Genomic DNA, 15,852 nt, shown 5'->3' with positions numbered 1-15,852 from the left:
TTATACAATGTTTTTCCTCCTAAAGTCTGTCTCAATCGATGGTTTTCTGATTCTTGTTTCCCCCCTCCTTTCCCCCTTCATGGTTCTTGTAACATAAGTTTTAATAATACCTCTTTTTTTGAATAAGCAATAACAAATGAATTTTGATTGGAAAATGTATTTTTGTATGTATGAATATACGTATTACATTTTACTGTTGAACAAATATATTTTTTAATCATTTCGGACGTAGAATACCGTTGGCTTGGCTGACACTAACATATTAGATAACATTCTAATATTTAAAAAAAAATAAATAAATAAAAAGAAAAGAAAAAAAAGGACAACAATAATAAAACAATTATATAAAATCTATATCGTTGATCTATCAAGCGAAGAAATACACTATATTATTAATTTTCACAACAATAATATTTTTCAAATCGTGTAACAAGCATTAATGAAAAATACAACAGAAAAAAAAAGAAGTACATGAGAGTGAAAAAAAAATATGTATGTATAAATATATTTATAAAATATGATAAAATTTACATAAGTAATAAAGAAGATTCGTAAAGAAAATATAAAAATTTTAAACTGAAAATGCTTTTAAAATATACATCGTATAATGCTTTAGCAATTAATTACCGCATCATGAAAGAGAAAAAATGTTGCATAACGAAAAAAATAAATTTTAAAATGACTCGAATGCGTTACGATTTACAATAATCGAAGGCCAACTCGAAACATGAAGCTCTGCACTAATCAGATTGGAAACAAATTTCGTTGGTATAAACTTAAATAAATTACTGGTATGTCATCTCCTCTCTGATGTTTGTGCGCTTGGTTGCAAACAATAATTAAATAGTAATACGAAAGAAAAAAAATAGAGAGAAATAAAAAATAGAAAAAAAGTAGATAAAAAGTTTGACAAAACAGAAGAGAAAAAAAAGAGAAATAAATAACAAAGTTTTACCATGGAAGTTTTATAACACTGAGGAAACAATAATACATCGATTAATTAAATAAAAGTAATCGGAAGACGAGCTTTTTTAAAGGTTCGAAAAATTTCCAACGATTACAATTAAAATGCAAAATAATTACAATAACATTCAGCGGCGAAATGACGTATTGAAAAGATTAGAAACTTTGATCTTTAGCATTTCTTTACAATTTTAAACTTAAAATTATGAAGTAGACAATATTTTACCTTGAATTATAATTTTTTTTTTGAATAACTGAACGAAAACAATTAGTTAATAATGATTAAAAATGGAATTTAATTTATATACACTTGTATTTTCAGCTCACGATTAAACTCTGAGATGAACTTCGTCACCCGATCTCCGTATCCATTTGTTCAGCTTGCAGGGATTTTCGATTTTCGTCTACTTGAATGGTTGCGCTAGTATATTGAATGATTTCGACGGTGGATACGACGATTAACGAAAAATGATGGAAACGAAGTGATAGAGAGAAGGAGAGAGAGAGAGAAAATGGTATGTATGATATGTGCCTTCGACTTGGAGGACATTCAGTCCTATAATAAAACACATCGTAGTAATTTACGATGCTGTCTACGTTTTTGTTTAACGTTTTTCTCCTTATCTTTACGAATTTCCCGCACTAATGTGTAAAATGCGTCGTCTACACCCATCCGCGTTTTCGCAGATGTTTCTACACACGGAATGCCATACTGTCTAGCCAACTCTCTGGCATCGCTCATTTGAACAGTCCATTGTTGCAGGTCGCACTTATTCCCAACCAGCACCATTGGCACTTCTTCGGCATCTTTGACCCGCTTGATTTGTTCGCGGTAGGTCGATATATCCTCGAAAGATTTCGCATTGTTGACTGCGAATACTAGGAGGAAACCTTCTCCGGTTCTCATGTATTGGTCACGCATGGCCGAGTATTCTTCTTGACCAGCGGTGTCTAAAATATCCAACAGGCAGGTTTCGCCATCGATGACGACCTGTTTTCTATAGCTATCTTCGATCGTTGGATCGTATTCATCGACAAAATGATTCTGTATAAGCTGAATGGTCAGAGCACTCTTACCTACTCCTCCTGCTCCTACGACAACTAGTTTGTATTCCGTCATCACTAGGCAGTCAAACCGATGATAGCATTTTGTAGAAAATTATTTCGATTTACTTTACTATTAGTTCCATCAAGAATTTAAATATCGATAAATCATTAATCTTTTAACAGTGTTATTTACAAAATTGTTACTCCATTTCGAAACAAACAAACAAAACACCAAGTGAACACCAAGAACACCAATTTTCAAGTGTCACAGACGATAAAACGGTGCCAATTGCCAAACATGAAACATCGAAAAAATTAATTGCGAAAAATTTCAAATGGAACGCTAGCAAAAACTTGATGTTTGGATTTTGGAACGCTAGAAGAGCTAACTACAGAATAATTATTTTTAAATCGATTCGAAGGTTTCGATATCGACTGCCAGATGTTTTCGATGTGATGTTGAGTCATGATTGTGGTTATCTCGAATGCAATTCCAATGAGATGATAATTTTTTCTTCATCATCTTTGTTCTTCGTATTAGAAAAATTTAGTTAATTTATAATAGTTCATAGGTTATCTAGCAACTTGCACCAGTACTCATTAATAGAAATAACCAGTGTAAAAGTTTCGGTACTTTTGATTAGTAATTAATTGAAAATTGATAGTGATTTTTAATAACCATGTTGTGTTACGAAGTGTTCAGCAAACGATGTTAATTTTCGAATGTTATGGGTGCTGTAAGTAATCTGATTCATTAATAATACCGTGTTAAAAGACAATATGACGGAGTACAAATTGGTGGTTGTCGGCGCCGGAGGCGTCGGCAAAAGTGCCCTGACTATTCAGCTCATCCAGAATCATTTCGTCGATGAGTACGACCCGACGATTGAGGACTCCTACCGCAAACAGGTAGTGATCGATGCTGAAACCTGTCTACTAGATATCTTGGACACTGCTGGTCAAGAAGAATATTCAGCGATGCGAGATCAGTACATGAGAACTGGCGAAGGTTTTCTGCTAGTGTTTGCGGTGAATAACGCAAAGTCGTTTGAAGACATCCATACGTATCGTGAGCAGATAAAACGTGTCAAAGATGCGGAAGAAGTGCCGATGGTTTTAGTAGGCAATAAATGCGATTTACCTCAATGGACTGTCAAAATGACCGAAGCGAAGGAACTCGCCGCCCAATTTAAAATTCCCTGCATAGAAACGTCAGCTAAGACTAGAATGGGTGTTGATGATGCTTTTTACACCTTAGTTCGTGAAATTCGAAAGGATAAAGAATTGAGAAATAAGAAACCAGGACATAAGAAACCTAAATGGCTATCGAAATGCTCATTGCTGTGAGATAAACGTCACCTCAAAAATACCTCTATGAAGATGTGATTATATCTAGTTGGTTATATATTTTAATGTTTTCAATCATTGCATCGGTAGAGTATACATAGATAATCAAAATCTTGTGATTCATTTTCAAGTAATTTTTGATTTCGAAAAATATTCGAATATTGATCGAATTTTCGATAAACAAATGTTATTTTCTCGTCTTTCTACTTATATTAGTTTATATAATCGTCGCCGCATCACATCACTGCTACTTAAGCATTATATTTTAATTTTATTCTTGCATTTATATATTCTACGTTAAATCAACTGTTCTCTGTAATTTTTTGATAGCTTCGTAATTTTGTTTTGAATTTTTCTTCGTATTATATTATATATATATTATTTGATTTTATTACGTAATGTTCATATTTTGTGATTTGTTTTTAATTTGTTATTATTCTCATTGCCGTTTCATTCGTTTTGAAAATTTTCCCAGTGAGTGTTTCATCTATGTTTTTGTTGATACCATACCATGTCCTGTGTGTTTCAAGTTATGTATTTTTTAATCTTTATGATTTATTATTGTTTTTTTGAAGGAGAGTTATATTGATGTTCTGTTTTATCGCACATTTTAAAATCGATACTTTAATCGCGCAAAATTTCAACATTCTTTATTTCAATTTGTGTAAGTTCGTTGAACGTGATCAATTTTATTATTATTCGTGATTTCTTTTTGAGGTTTACAATTTATATGCCATCTTCCACTAAATGATTATTGGTTTATTTTTGTTCGTGAAATTATATTTTATATCCATTATCCTGTAAATGTTTAAAAGTTATTATCTTATTTTATCAAATTATATCAATTTTTTTCTTATCGACTCATTTGTTTTATTTCAAATTCAGCATAGACTTACTGAATAGCTAAAATGTTAATTGCGAATTTGCGATCGTTCATTTTCATCCGCATTAATGAAAAATGAGTAAGTACCAGACCAGAAGAATTTTTGAGCATGGACACAAATAGGAGACACAAAATGAATGAACTATAATACTAAGTAGGCACACGAGCTTCTGTTCACTTCTTGGATTTCTTGGATCATTCATCATGGTGGAGGCCTAAAGACAAATAGGTACTCGAACTTGGTGAAGTTTAGAAGTTATTTTCATTTTTTTTTATTGGTTCATTCAGGAACCAATTTGTATTTTTATTTACAAAGTGGTCCACCGAGGACCAGTTTGTATATTTATTATTTATAGACCAACAGCTGTACTGAAAGTGAAAAATCAAACCACTTTGTGTTTTCAATTCTGCAATTCGCAAATTAGTCTGTCTGGCTCTGAGAGACCAGTTTGTTCCTGAACTGTAAAACAGTCTGTTGAGTTGAGTTTGAGGTAGGTACTAGTAGGTATTTTGAATGATGGCAAAGTCAAAGTGGTTCTGAGAGGAGGGGAAGTTCGTATTTGCATTCTTGGAATGGCCCCTTGAGGGACCATTCAGCATTTTCATAAGAATAGTGGTAGTGGTCCAAGGTCCATTAAAAGGTCACTTGGTGATAATTTTTTTTGGCAAATTGGTTATTTTTCAAAAAATCTAATGTCTATCGCTGTTGTCTTCTTCTACCTTACTTCAAATCAATACTTCTACTTACTGGTCACTGCTTAATGCTTGCCTTGCCTTACTCAAATTTGAGTCAAATTACTCAATTTCTTTTGGTAGGTATCTTTCTCAAGTAGATAAACCATCTCGCTGAGATGAAATGAAGTCAGTATTCGGTATTACTATTACTGCTTCGACTTGGAATTCGAGCGTCGAAACTAGGTTAGTAAATGCTACATGCGATTTCGAAATTCAAAATACAGAGACAGAGAAAATTATGCACCATCGCCGAGATGGAATTTGGAAGAAAACTGGAAATTTCAAATTTGAAAAGCTCTTCAAGTACAAGGAACGACATTGCGCGGACCATCACACTGTTCATATTTCAGACAGTGTGAAACCCAGTGATTTTAGCACCAATCAACCAATGATATACTCCAGATATTGCCAAAGGAGGAGCGCAGGGGTGAGGAGAAGTGAAAAATAAAACAAGGAATACGAATACAAACGAAAATAGGAATGGTACTGCAGTTATCACTCGTTTAATTATTTGATTATCGTGAGTTTTTTTCTCTAATGGAAAAGATGGAAACATTATTTAAATGAATGTCAAGTAATTTTTATTCAAAATGTAATAAAAGTGAAATTACGCGAGGATGGTGATTCAAAGGGCAAAAAGTTCCAGCCTTCATTATAAATAGACTTGTAATTTTAATTTCGACTAACAAAACGTGTTTAGTGACACTTTGGAGAAAGTTGCAAAAATATATGTCCATAGTGCTGTTTTCATCTCGTCCAGCATATTCGTGTTTATCTGAATAACAATGTGGCTTTTAGAATTTGTGATGGTTACTACTACGTGTTTTACTTTGTGTAAATCAAACAGTTATGGTAAGATTGAAAATGAATTCAGTATCTTTGTGTGTATTGTGTTGTCAAAATCACTAGAAAATGAATTATTGATAGCGTCAGTGATATCAATTTCAATAAATTACCGCTGGTTAAAAACGATGTGTGTGAATTTTGTTGCAGGTGGCAGTGCCAACGTTAAACTAAAGTCCATAGACTGCGATTTTCCAAATTACGTGATGAATGGAGCTTTAGAGATTAGTTCTTTAAGAAATAGTCTAAATAAACTTTCAAATGGAACCGAAATTCGGTACAGTTGTCAGCAAGGTTATAAATTAGATCCTGCGGAATCATTTAGGTACTGTATCAATGGATCTTGGACTAATACGAATCCATCTTGCAGTAAGTATTGCTAAACTTGATTTACGACATTATTCGTCATCGATTTTTGTCGTTAGAGTTATCGAGTATCATTTGTATTTTTGTCTAGTTCCGTTATCCGATGTAATTTGTGCGAGACCAGATACTATTCCAAACGGATTCTACCAGCCATCACCCCCGGAGCAGGCGGAACGTTCGTTCAGAGTGGGAAACAAAATTGAGTACTCGTGTAAGCATGATTACACTTTGATGGGACCATCGGTCCTTACTTGCGATTCTAATGGCGAATGGCATCCGAAAAAGACTCCCTTCTGTACGCCAACGTTCAAAGGTAATGCCCAACTCATTCGAAGCACTGATAAGCATCCATGGCATGTACTAACATATTTCTTGTTTGGCTTGTTTCAGAAACTGAACAATTACAAGCGTGTTCTCCACCGCCGAAAGTTCCCAATACGTTGTGGACCTTGATACGCGGAAAACAACGAGCAAACGATGCATTACCTGGAGCTACATTCGAAGTGAATTGTAATTCGGGTTACCGCGATTCGAAAAATCCCTGCGTTGCATCCATTATACGTTGCGACAACGGATCATGGAAAGGATCTGTACCCAGCTGTGGTGGGTGATATATTGCACTTTCTTTTGAGAATCCTGGACTGAAAATGTACTAAAAATGTTCTATCCGTAGTGAAAGTTGAAACCTGCTTTCCTCCGCCTGATATATCTCACGGTTCCATCATCAGTCCCATGTTCGAAGCGAGTTATCCGATCTCTTACGAAGTTATGTATACCTGCGATGCCGGATACGTCACGTTTCCCAAAAATTTTGCTCAGCTGACGTTGCGATGTGAAGAAAACGGATGCTGGGCTCCAAACGCTCTTCCCACTTGTCATCCGGAGTCGTCGCTATTTTACGGTTAGTTTTCCCCATCGAATGCCCCTAATTCGTGTATCTACAACCGATAAAAAATTTCATTTTTCTTCTCGCAGGTTTAAGGAATAACTACGACGACTATTTCCACCTGACCACCGGTGGCTTGCTAATGTGTATTTTATTCGCTATATTTGGTATCACGTCTATCATGGTGGCGATTTGCTCATTGAGCATGTGTCGCCAACGTTATTTGTACCTGCGCCACAGACGAAGGACGGCTCGCTCTGAATCCAGACCCATACCAAATCCGGTGGCAGCGGCGAGTCCCTTTATTAGACCAAATACTTATGGTAGAACGGCATTTATCGCTTTTGCCGACGGTATTCAAGTTGAACAGGTTGGTCTTAGTCGATAAGGTATTTTCTATAATGTGTTGTATATGACGATAACTTCAACAATGTTTACTGTTATATACTACAGCAGCATCATTTGCCAACGTATGACGAAGTGTTACGGCAAGATAGAAGTGGTCCGAATAATACGGCAGCTAACGAATGTATTTCTAGCGGTACTCACTTCGAAGGAACTTACAGCTGCGCGGTTAGTAATTGCGATATACCGATGGCCAATGGCAGTGGTCTTAATAGCACCAACGATGGAATTAACAACGATTCCGGCAGCGGTACGAATCAACGGAACGTACGGTTCAGCAGTCAACCGTCCGAGTCCATTCGATATCGTTCTGGGTAATTATTTTCAATTTATTTATAGTTTTCGAATGTTGCGATTTTAGACTTAGGGTAACGAGTCCGTTCACTGAAACCCCATCATTTTTCCAGCATTCTACTTTCCAATCAATTAATAATTTTCCACATTACATCATAACTTCTAGAGACCTTTCTAAATAATAATGCGTTTCTGTGTGTTCATTATACAGGTTATTACAAAATCACGCTTCTAACCGAGATATGATGGGCAGTACGGATACGATGGCCATTAGCGAAGTATCAGCCAACACTTTGGATAACGTTTCTGCGCACACGATCGGTAGTGTATCGCAGAATCCGTCTTGTCGAGCCATGTGCGGATCTTTAGCATCGTTCGACGCGTGTTCAGTCATTACAGAAGGTGAATATTTTCAAATCATATAATTTCATTTCACTGAAAATATATCGGTTTAATAAAAAAAAAATAATCATGTTTGAAGGATTTCCACTGCTCGAAGAATACGAAACGGAGAACGAGAATCAATCTGGTGGAGCTAATATACACATTCGTAGCGCCAGTGGTAATAAATAAATGCTGACGTTTCCTGGGAGGTTACCTTACATTTTTTTCTCATTTAAAATGTTTAACGAATTTTGACGAAAATATTCACTCGCGTGACACTGTTTATCCGGTGACCAACTCTATTCTTAGCGATTTATTTCGATCTAAAAATATGATAGCACTCTAAGAGTGATAAAATAGCGAATTAAACGAGTGGATCGTTCAAACTTTAAATTTTCATTACTCTTGTTGCTCGTGTCGTTACTTTTTTTTAAAAATCATAACGAAGTTCGAATTCATCCGAACTCTGTTCCATTCAACTTGACCTCTCAGCTCTCATTACTACGCGCAAAAATGTGATCATATTATGTACTAGTAACTATTATTGTCCATCACTGCTTGATTCATTTCATCTTCATAACATTTTGTTCACATTTTTCCGTATTGAGAGACCAAGTTGAATGAAAATAGAGTTCACAAAAGGTAATATTTTGTAAATTGAGACATTCGTCAGAAATCGGCGTTCTATTGTTATAATAATAAAATAACTCGACTGTATCGATTCGCAGAAAATTGTTACCTAATTTTTTTGTACCTATTAGCGTTGTAAATAAATATTATTGTTGAATTTTTTAAATAAAATAACTTGTTGTCTCTAATAAGCGTCAGCATTTTTTCGTGCGCAGTATAGCAATTTTAGTACAGATAAATTTGGTGCATCAATGGTTAAACTAAGGTACCTACTGAAAAATGAAAATTGTATTTGAAAATTGAAATTGATAATCAGTCGACAGTCGTGTAATTTTTCAACTGACTTGAGATTGTGAGTTGCGACAATCAGTGACCAGTTGGATTTGAAAATGAGTTATTTATCAAGGGCAAGAGTGAGTTACCTCTGTAATTTAGGTATAATATTTCGCTCGAATTGTGCAGTTTTCCAGAGAAAATTCAAGGTCGCAGACTGTCGCGTTCGTATATTTTTACTCAGCTGACTTGATAAATTGATACTTCATTTTGATAGGTATTGATTGTTGCATGGAAGCGGTTTTCAAGCAATACCACCTATAGTAAAAGGCCTGAGCGCTGTTTTGTGACGTCATCGCTACTTGGTAGTACTTACGTATCTAACATATTATAATACACTATAGAATTGAATGAAAAATGCACTCAAACGAATTAAATCCTGCGAAAATTTTATTTTTCATATTTTATCTACATGAATAATGAATTTATGATCATGTAGGAATGATTTTAATGAAAAAAAATGAAGAAATTAGGTTATAAACAACACTGTTTTTCAACATTAAAGATGAAAGTTATACATAAACTTGACAAAATTATACCTTTTGGCGGATATTACAACACTCACTGGTGAAATATAATTAAATAATCGTCGAATCTTGTCAAAATCCCACTAAAATCATCTAATTGGTTTGAGATGTTGATGGTTTCTTGATTCTTGATTAGATAACCTTATCCATCCATTGTAGTTGGATGGTTGTATTCACAATGCAGATTTAAAACGCATTTTAGATTATATGGTTCACTATTCATTTCACTGCGATGTTATTCCAGTAAAACACAGGCACTAATACACATCAGTTTTCATTTTTATGCACTTCACAAGATATCTACACATCCGAATCACACAATGTCACAACACAAACAGATCGCGAAAAATTCACTTTTGTACAAAAATAAAGTAATCCAACACCACCAGTAGTTGAAAACAACAATATCTCATCCCTACACCACATTTTAGAACGAATATTAATTAAAATGTCATCATTTTAATAACGTTTTTAACGAAAGTTTTACTCTATTTCACGAACTCGCCATTAAATGTACGTTAAAATTCAAATGGTAAACACAATCGAGCCATCTACTAGTGGTGACGTCAGAAGGTGATAACGATTCAGCGCTCAGGCCTTTTACTATAGGTGGTATTGGCTCAGGCCTTTTACTATAGGTGGTATTGCTCTGGCCGAAACGTGGTGAATATAGAATCTCAACTTACGCGAAACATTCGATTTCGATACATCGATGGCAACTTATCAGTTACAGTCACAATAAATCGAATTTATATTGTCAAAGTTTCAGAACAGAAAACTTCATAATTTATTTGGAAAATTTTGGAAAAAGAAGTCAGTTTGTGTCTAATGATTGTGTTTGGAGAAACGAAATAGCAAAAATTCGGCTAAGAGGATTCCTAATTTCTTGTTAACTAGGTAATTGATTATAACAAGTGAATGCAATTGAAATGAGGGCCTGTTCGTGAATAGATTACAATTGTAGCCAATTTCGAACTATCTAAAATGGAAGGTATAGCCGCCGAAGTCGGACAAAAATTAAAGGTAAGAAATATTACATTATCGCCATTACTCGAGTAACATGGTACGGTGGTAACAGCTGTTCATGATGTGCTAAGCGTTTTTCACTTTATCGAAATTATTGTTTTACAGTCCGCTATCAAAGCGAAGCTTATGGAATTAGGAGCATACGTTGGTAAGTATATTAGTTTACCAACAGAATATCTTCATGCCTTAGTACGTTGGTTACTTATAACGATTTGTGATGTTTGTTACAGATGAAGAGTTACCTAATTATGTGATGGTGATGGTTACTAATCGGAGAAGTAAAGCGGAAATGGATCGTGAACTGAATCTGTTTCTTGGTGGCAATACACCCACCTTTACTACTTGGTTGCAATCAGTATGGACCAAACTCGAGCAAGTCACCGTCGCTAATCTAGGTAAATGTTTTATATAGCGATTCTTTGGGCGATGTAATCGAATACCAACATATAATAATTCGTAAAATGGCTTTCGCAATGTTTTAGCAGTAGAAAAAAAGAAACCGTTAGAAAAGAAGAAAAAGATTAAAAAATCGATTAAAAGTTCGTCCGAATCGGACGATGATCGAAAACATAAGAAGAAGAGAAAATCTTCCGCTTCTACCGATGTTTCAGCGAAAGAGAGTAAAAAACGGAAATCCATCAAAACCGAAAACATCGAAGCTGAAGTCGATAACATCAGTAAAGAAAGTTCAGAAGACGGTGGCAAACGGACACGCGATGCGAGCAAGACAGATGCTCCCCGTTCGAATCCAGCGGCGGATCTAGATTCGGAGAACGATATGGATGATACGAATACTGAAACTAAAAAATCGTCCCAAGGTAATTCTTGAAAATTCAATACTTGAAATCGATTTCATTTGTAGGCTTATACTTGTGTTCTTGACACACTTTGTTTTTCATTTTATCAGAACCATCGATTCTTGACGAAGATGATTTCCTCAATATTAAAGAAGATTTCGAATCCGGTACGTTGCTTGAATTCGTCTCTTTCAATTAGGTTCTGTTCGATGAAATCTTCAATAATTCCTTTTTTATCATGTCCGCAGGATTTCTATCAGACGAGGAAATCGAATCAAAAGCAAAACAAAAGCAATCTACCGACTCGAAGAAACCGTCTAAACCAATCGACAAAGTCAACGTTTCGATCTCGAATAAAAAACATTCTCCGCCGGAGAAGTCAATCAAAGATGATTCAGATAAAACGGCAACTGATAAATTCAAAAACAAAGAAAACAAAAACGTTGCGAATACGATTTCAAATTCGAAAGAGAGTGAATCGCACCCTACGAAACCTCCCACTAAAACGATTTTGATTAGGAATCGTAAAGTTGTCCGATCTCGTTCTAGATCTAGATCTTTAACACGTCCGTCAGCTTCGCCGGAAGAAAATCCCAGTCGTCATAAATCTAAATCCATTTCGCCTGCTCCCACACCTCCTCGTTCTCCTCCCATAACTAGTAACATAATCAAGATCAGAGAGAAATCTCCGGTGCTAGACGCGCGCGAGTTGATAAACAGAAAACGAGCATTGTTACACGCTGCCGAACGTTCGTCTAAAGATGACAAAATACCGCAGAAACGTGCCTTACTCGCTGCCAAACATAATAACGATGCCATTCATTTACAAGACGCTACGGAGAAAGAAAACGATTCCAGACGAGTTCACCCGTACGTATCGAATGATAATTTACAAAATCAGAAATAGGTATAATCATAATTTTACTTAACAGTTTTGTTTTTTCTTTCATGTTCGCAGAGAGAACATAACTGATATGAAAGCAGAAAGACAAGTTGAAAATAAATTCGGCAGAGTGATACTGAATAAATTGGAAGGAAAGCGCAGCGTAATAAGTGAAGAGAGATTTTCGTCAGTTTCACGAGCGAAAAATGATACGATTGATCTGCGTAAAATTAAACGAACCGTTTACGTTAGAAGCGAAGACAGCGAACCCGAAGAACCCGATGTAAATATTCGATCATCTTATCGGTATTCTAATCTATTGAAATATCGGAACCTTAACTTACAATTTTTGCAGGAGAAATCGAAAATTCGTAAATCCGTTGTCAATCAGATCGTGAAGTACATCAAGGATGAGCCTGTCGCATCAAGTAATACTACAGCGGCCGCTGCAAAAGCTACAAAACTAAATCGTTCAAAAGTAACTGCTACCGCTAGATCTGTTGGAAGTACATTGATTCGTAAAGCCATGGCTGACGCTCACAGGTCTTTAACTACCAAAGAAGAAGCTGTCAAAGTACGATATAATACATTGATATTCGATACTCGACTCTCCATTGTCATCACGTGAATTCGGAGTTTGTAATTAATTTTATATTTTTTATTACGTAGAAAAAAGAAGCCCACGATAGCAAATACAAAACTTCGACTAACCTTAAGAAAGAAGAAATGAAGAATGCTTCCAAAGAGCATTTGGAGTCTAGTAAGTTGACCCATTCATTTGCATCGGAAGATTTTCTTGGTTCGAATTAACGCGGTTGATTTAAATTTTACAGTGTTAACCGAGGACGATAGTAACGACGTCGAAGTCATTTCACCTGATACGTTGACCCCTATTGATCAGGATGATGATGAAAGCGTTTCTCCGAAAGTCGAAGATGAAAGGTATTCAAAAAACTTGTCCATATATCATAAAATTGAAAAAAAAACGAATAATCTAACTTCTCTCGACATTTTTTCCATGTAATTTTCAGCGAAGAATCACGCTTGAATGAAGTTCCCGTTGAAGTAGAAGAGTACGATCCTTCTCAAACCATGCCGACTTTCGTTGTAACGCTAACTGGTTTAGATCCAAAGCTGTATCCTGAGGATAATATGGAATTGAATGAAAGTTCGGAGGTGGAAAGTGGTCAAAGTAATAACATATAACAATTCTATGTACGGTAATTTTTACGACGCTATCACTTATGTTTAATCTCTCATCTGCGCAGACGATCAACAAGAATTTTACTCAGATTTTGAAGAAAGTAAAGTCAAAGCTAAACTGCCCGAGCAATGTAAATACTATCCGAATTGCCTCGCCGGAGATCAATGCTTGTACCATCATCCTACGATTCCCTGCAAGTAAGTATTTAATTCACTTTCACCCTCAGACTGTTCAAATCGTACAACTTTGACGATTTCCTTTTTATTTCAGGATGTTTCCCAATTGCAAATTTGGCAACAGTTGCTTGTACATGCATCCTAAATGTAAATTCGATGCCGCTTGTACCAGATACGATTGTCCTTACCTTCATACGGCGATCAGGATGACGGTTCCAGGTACGTTTACGTTATTTTTATCGAGTTAATCATGTAAAACATCGCTTCATTGACAATAATATTCCCTTATTTCAGTTTCTGGCAGGCATGCAGCACCGCCTTCGACTATCGGCGCGCAACCTTGCAAATTTTATTACAACTGTGTTAACCCAGTATGCCCGTTTCAGCATCCTAAAGTAAGCGATCATCTGGTTTTTCAACATCAACATTTCTCACCGGAATTTTATAATCACGGTTGTCGTTTTCTCGTGTTTCAGATTTGTCGATACGATAGGCATTGTATGAATAAGAACTGTACTTATCAGCATACCTCTTTAATTCACGTTAATAATTCTTTCTCCAAGGATAAGTTGAGATGGTCTAAGCCTAAGAATGAAGGCGAAGAAACGAAAGCGTCGGAAATGAATGCCATAGACACGTAATTTTATCGTATGCTTGGTCAAATTACCAATTTTTATAATGTATTATCACTTGATAACATACCTAGGCGTATGTTATTCTATTGTTTAATTTTGTTTTTTCGTTTTAATACTACAATGTTCTTGACCTGGCCGATGAAAGTAAGCATTAACGGTAAATGTCGTTCAATAGGTAATGTGTAATAAAATGTATTTAACGTGTAAAAGTTTTGTTCGTTTTATTCTCCAGCTAAGTGGAACTTGAAACAAAAAACATACTATCATATCACGCGATTAGAGGTGTACAAATTTGAATAATATATTGCAAATAACTACATTAGAACGTGAACATACACGATTATATACAAAACAAATAATAAATACATAATTCTACACAAGAAAATGGGTAAAAATTTCAGGTAAAATCGCTTACGAAGTATAAAATATCATTGAGAAAGTAAAAAAAATAATACGGCGAATAAATACATTGACGTGATCCGAGCCGGTAAAGTATTAAAACCGCTTCAGAAATTCTTCCGAACAAATTCTCGCCCTCGCATTTACGGCTAGCTTCATTTCACTGATTTCTTTATCAATTTCTTCCATGAAATGTAGCACAAATTCGACCAATTTATGCTTGTACATCTGTTCGGTATGGAAATTGGTGATGAGAAAACTGATATCGTATCCAGGTATAGCGGAACGCCTCAGGATAATGAAATTCTCAGCTCGCATCATCATGAAACGCATGAATTTATGGCATAATATTTTCTCGATTTCGTCGGCTTGTTTGATGGCAATACTGACACGTACCGAGTTCACTGATGCTTCTATCAGGACCTTTTCTTTTTCATTACGGCTAATGACCACCGGTGTCAGCAACAGCTCCTTACTAGCTCGAACTTCGACTTCCGGTTTATTATGGCGTTCGATTACTTGCGAAGAGAAATTATCCACGCACATCGCTGCGTATAAAGTATGACGCACAGCCGTCAAATATGGTTTCAAAGTGGAAGACATGATACAGACTTGAATACGATTATTGCAACAACTGAATAATCAACAACTGTTCAGATCACTACATCGATTGGAGGCAACGATCACTCGCCTATTAAAACTACCGAACAATACGAAAAATACCAGAATTGAAAGGTTGTGTCGGAATTACATTGTTCTTTACACAATTTATTTGTAATCAACGCGATTATTCATCAATCGAACAACCCAATTTTGTAAAAATATTCTGAGATCACTTGAAAATTTAATGGAGTGATAGCGCTAAGGAGGGAAGGAGGGGATCGTGTTTGGGTTGACGTCATTCCAGTAGAGTACCTGAATTTTTTATTCAGGCCCGTTTCGAGTTGGGGGACGAGAGAGACGAGCTTTGCTTTACCAATTTTACCAAGTAAAAACCACGGTAAATATGGTAATTTACGAAAATCTTCAAGATTTTTAAAAATTTTTTCCTCCAAAGTTGAGGAACTGTTGATTGTTATCGTTGTGTTT

At 35.6% G+C, this 15,852-nt stretch overlaps 5 protein-coding genes across 6 annotated transcripts; 3 read left to right on the top strand and 2 right to left on the bottom strand.

The window, feature by feature from the left end:
* Positions 1-141: 141 nt before the first annotated feature.
* LOC135831390 (GTPase HRas-like) lies at positions 142-2,276 on the bottom strand. Its single transcript, XM_065343832.1, has one exon. It carries the CDS (start codon positions 2,081-2,083, stop codon positions 1,520-1,522), a length of 564 nt encoding a protein of 187 aa, XP_065199904.1. The 5' UTR covers positions 2,084-2,276; the 3' UTR covers positions 142-1,519.
* Positions 2,277-2,479: 203 nt separating this feature from the next.
* LOC135831389 (GTPase HRas) lies at positions 2,480-4,217 on the top strand. The gene has a single exon (XM_065343831.1). It carries the CDS (start codon positions 2,791-2,793, stop codon positions 3,355-3,357), a length of 567 nt encoding a protein of 188 aa, XP_065199903.1. The 5' UTR covers positions 2,480-2,790; the 3' UTR covers positions 3,358-4,217.
* A 1,218-nt stretch (positions 4,218-5,435) lies between these two features.
* LOC135831380 (sushi, von Willebrand factor type A, EGF and pentraxin domain-containing protein 1-like) lies at positions 5,436-8,974 on the top strand. Its single transcript, XM_065343811.1, has 9 exons — positions 5,436-5,827; positions 5,969-6,187; positions 6,276-6,497; positions 6,575-6,787; positions 6,858-7,085; positions 7,160-7,440; positions 7,524-7,789; positions 7,981-8,171; positions 8,251-8,974. Exons 1-9 carry the CDS (start codon positions 5,761-5,763, stop codon positions 8,340-8,342), a joined length of 1,779 nt encoding a protein of 592 aa, XP_065199883.1. The 5' UTR covers positions 5,436-5,760; the 3' UTR covers positions 8,343-8,974.
* A 1,391-nt stretch (positions 8,975-10,365) lies between these two features.
* On the top strand, positions 10,366-14,573 carry Nab2 (Nuclear polyadenosine RNA-binding 2). 2 transcript variants are annotated; one of them, XM_065343810.1, is made up of 15 exons: positions 10,366-10,666; positions 10,775-10,817; positions 10,900-11,064; positions 11,155-11,487; positions 11,577-11,633; positions 11,715-12,336; positions 12,425-12,632; positions 12,705-12,923; positions 13,019-13,109; positions 13,183-13,291; positions 13,381-13,541; positions 13,618-13,750; positions 13,824-13,948; positions 14,024-14,124; positions 14,206-14,573. In XM_065343810.1, exons 1-15 carry the CDS (start codon positions 10,628-10,630, stop codon positions 14,368-14,370), a joined length of 2,571 nt encoding a protein of 856 aa, XP_065199882.1. In that variant the 5' UTR covers positions 10,366-10,627; the 3' UTR covers positions 14,371-14,573. The 2 variants fall into 2 exon arrangements, with proteins under 2 accessions (XP_065199882.1, XP_065199880.1); XM_065343808.1 differs by having other exon boundaries at positions 10,367-10,666; positions 11,152-11,487.
* Arpc4 (Actin-related protein 2/3 complex, subunit 4) lies at positions 14,569-15,633 on the bottom strand. Its single transcript, XM_065343833.1, has one exon. The coding sequence runs from the start codon at positions 15,364-15,366 to the stop codon at positions 14,860-14,862; it is 507 nt and encodes a 168-aa protein (XP_065199905.1). The 5' UTR covers positions 15,367-15,633; the 3' UTR covers positions 14,569-14,859.
* Positions 15,634-15,852: the final 219 nt, after the last annotated feature.

The sequence above is a fragment of the Planococcus citri genome, chromosome 1 (genome assembly GCF_950023065.1).
Source record: "Planococcus citri chromosome 1, ihPlaCitr1.1, whole genome shotgun sequence".
NCBI classification, from domain to species: Eukaryota; Metazoa; Arthropoda; class Insecta; order Hemiptera; family Pseudococcidae; genus Planococcus; species Planococcus citri.
The sequence above is the reverse complement of the archived record's forward strand: the minus strand, read 5'-3'. Positions and strand labels throughout refer to the sequence as shown.

Coding starts and splice junctions, on each gene's coding strand:
- Arpc4 (XM_065343833.1), bottom strand. CDS start 15,366: ATGTCTTCCACTTTGAAACCATATTTGACGGCTGTGCGTCATACTTTA.
- LOC135831380 (XM_065343811.1), top strand. CDS start 5,761: ATGTGGCTTTTAGAATTTGTGATGGTTACTACTACGTGTTTTACTTTG. Junction 6,788..6,857: donor AGGATCTGTACCCAGCTGTG/GTGGGTGATATA, acceptor TTCTATCCGTAG/TGAAAGTTGAAACCTGCTTT. Junction 7,086..7,159: donor GGAGTCGTCGCTATTTTACG/GTTAGTTTTCCC, acceptor TTCTTCTCGCAG/GTTTAAGGAATAACTACGAC.
- LOC135831389 (XM_065343831.1), top strand. CDS start 2,791: ATGACGGAGTACAAATTGGTGGTTGTCGGCGCCGGAGGCGTCGGCAAA.
- Nab2 (XM_065343808.1), top strand. CDS start 10,628: ATGGAAGGTATAGCCGCCGAAGTCGGACAAAAATTAAAG. Junction 11,065..11,151: donor AGTCACCGTCGCTAATCTAG/GTAAATGTTTTA, acceptor GCAATGTTTTAG/CAGTAGAAAAAAAGAAACCG. Junction 13,949..14,023: donor GATCAGGATGACGGTTCCAG/GTACGTTTACGT, acceptor CCCTTATTTCAG/TTTCTGGCAGGCATGCAGCA.
- LOC135831390 (XM_065343832.1), bottom strand. CDS start 2,083: ATGACGGAATACAAACTAGTTGTCGTAGGAGCAGGAGGAGTAGGTAAG.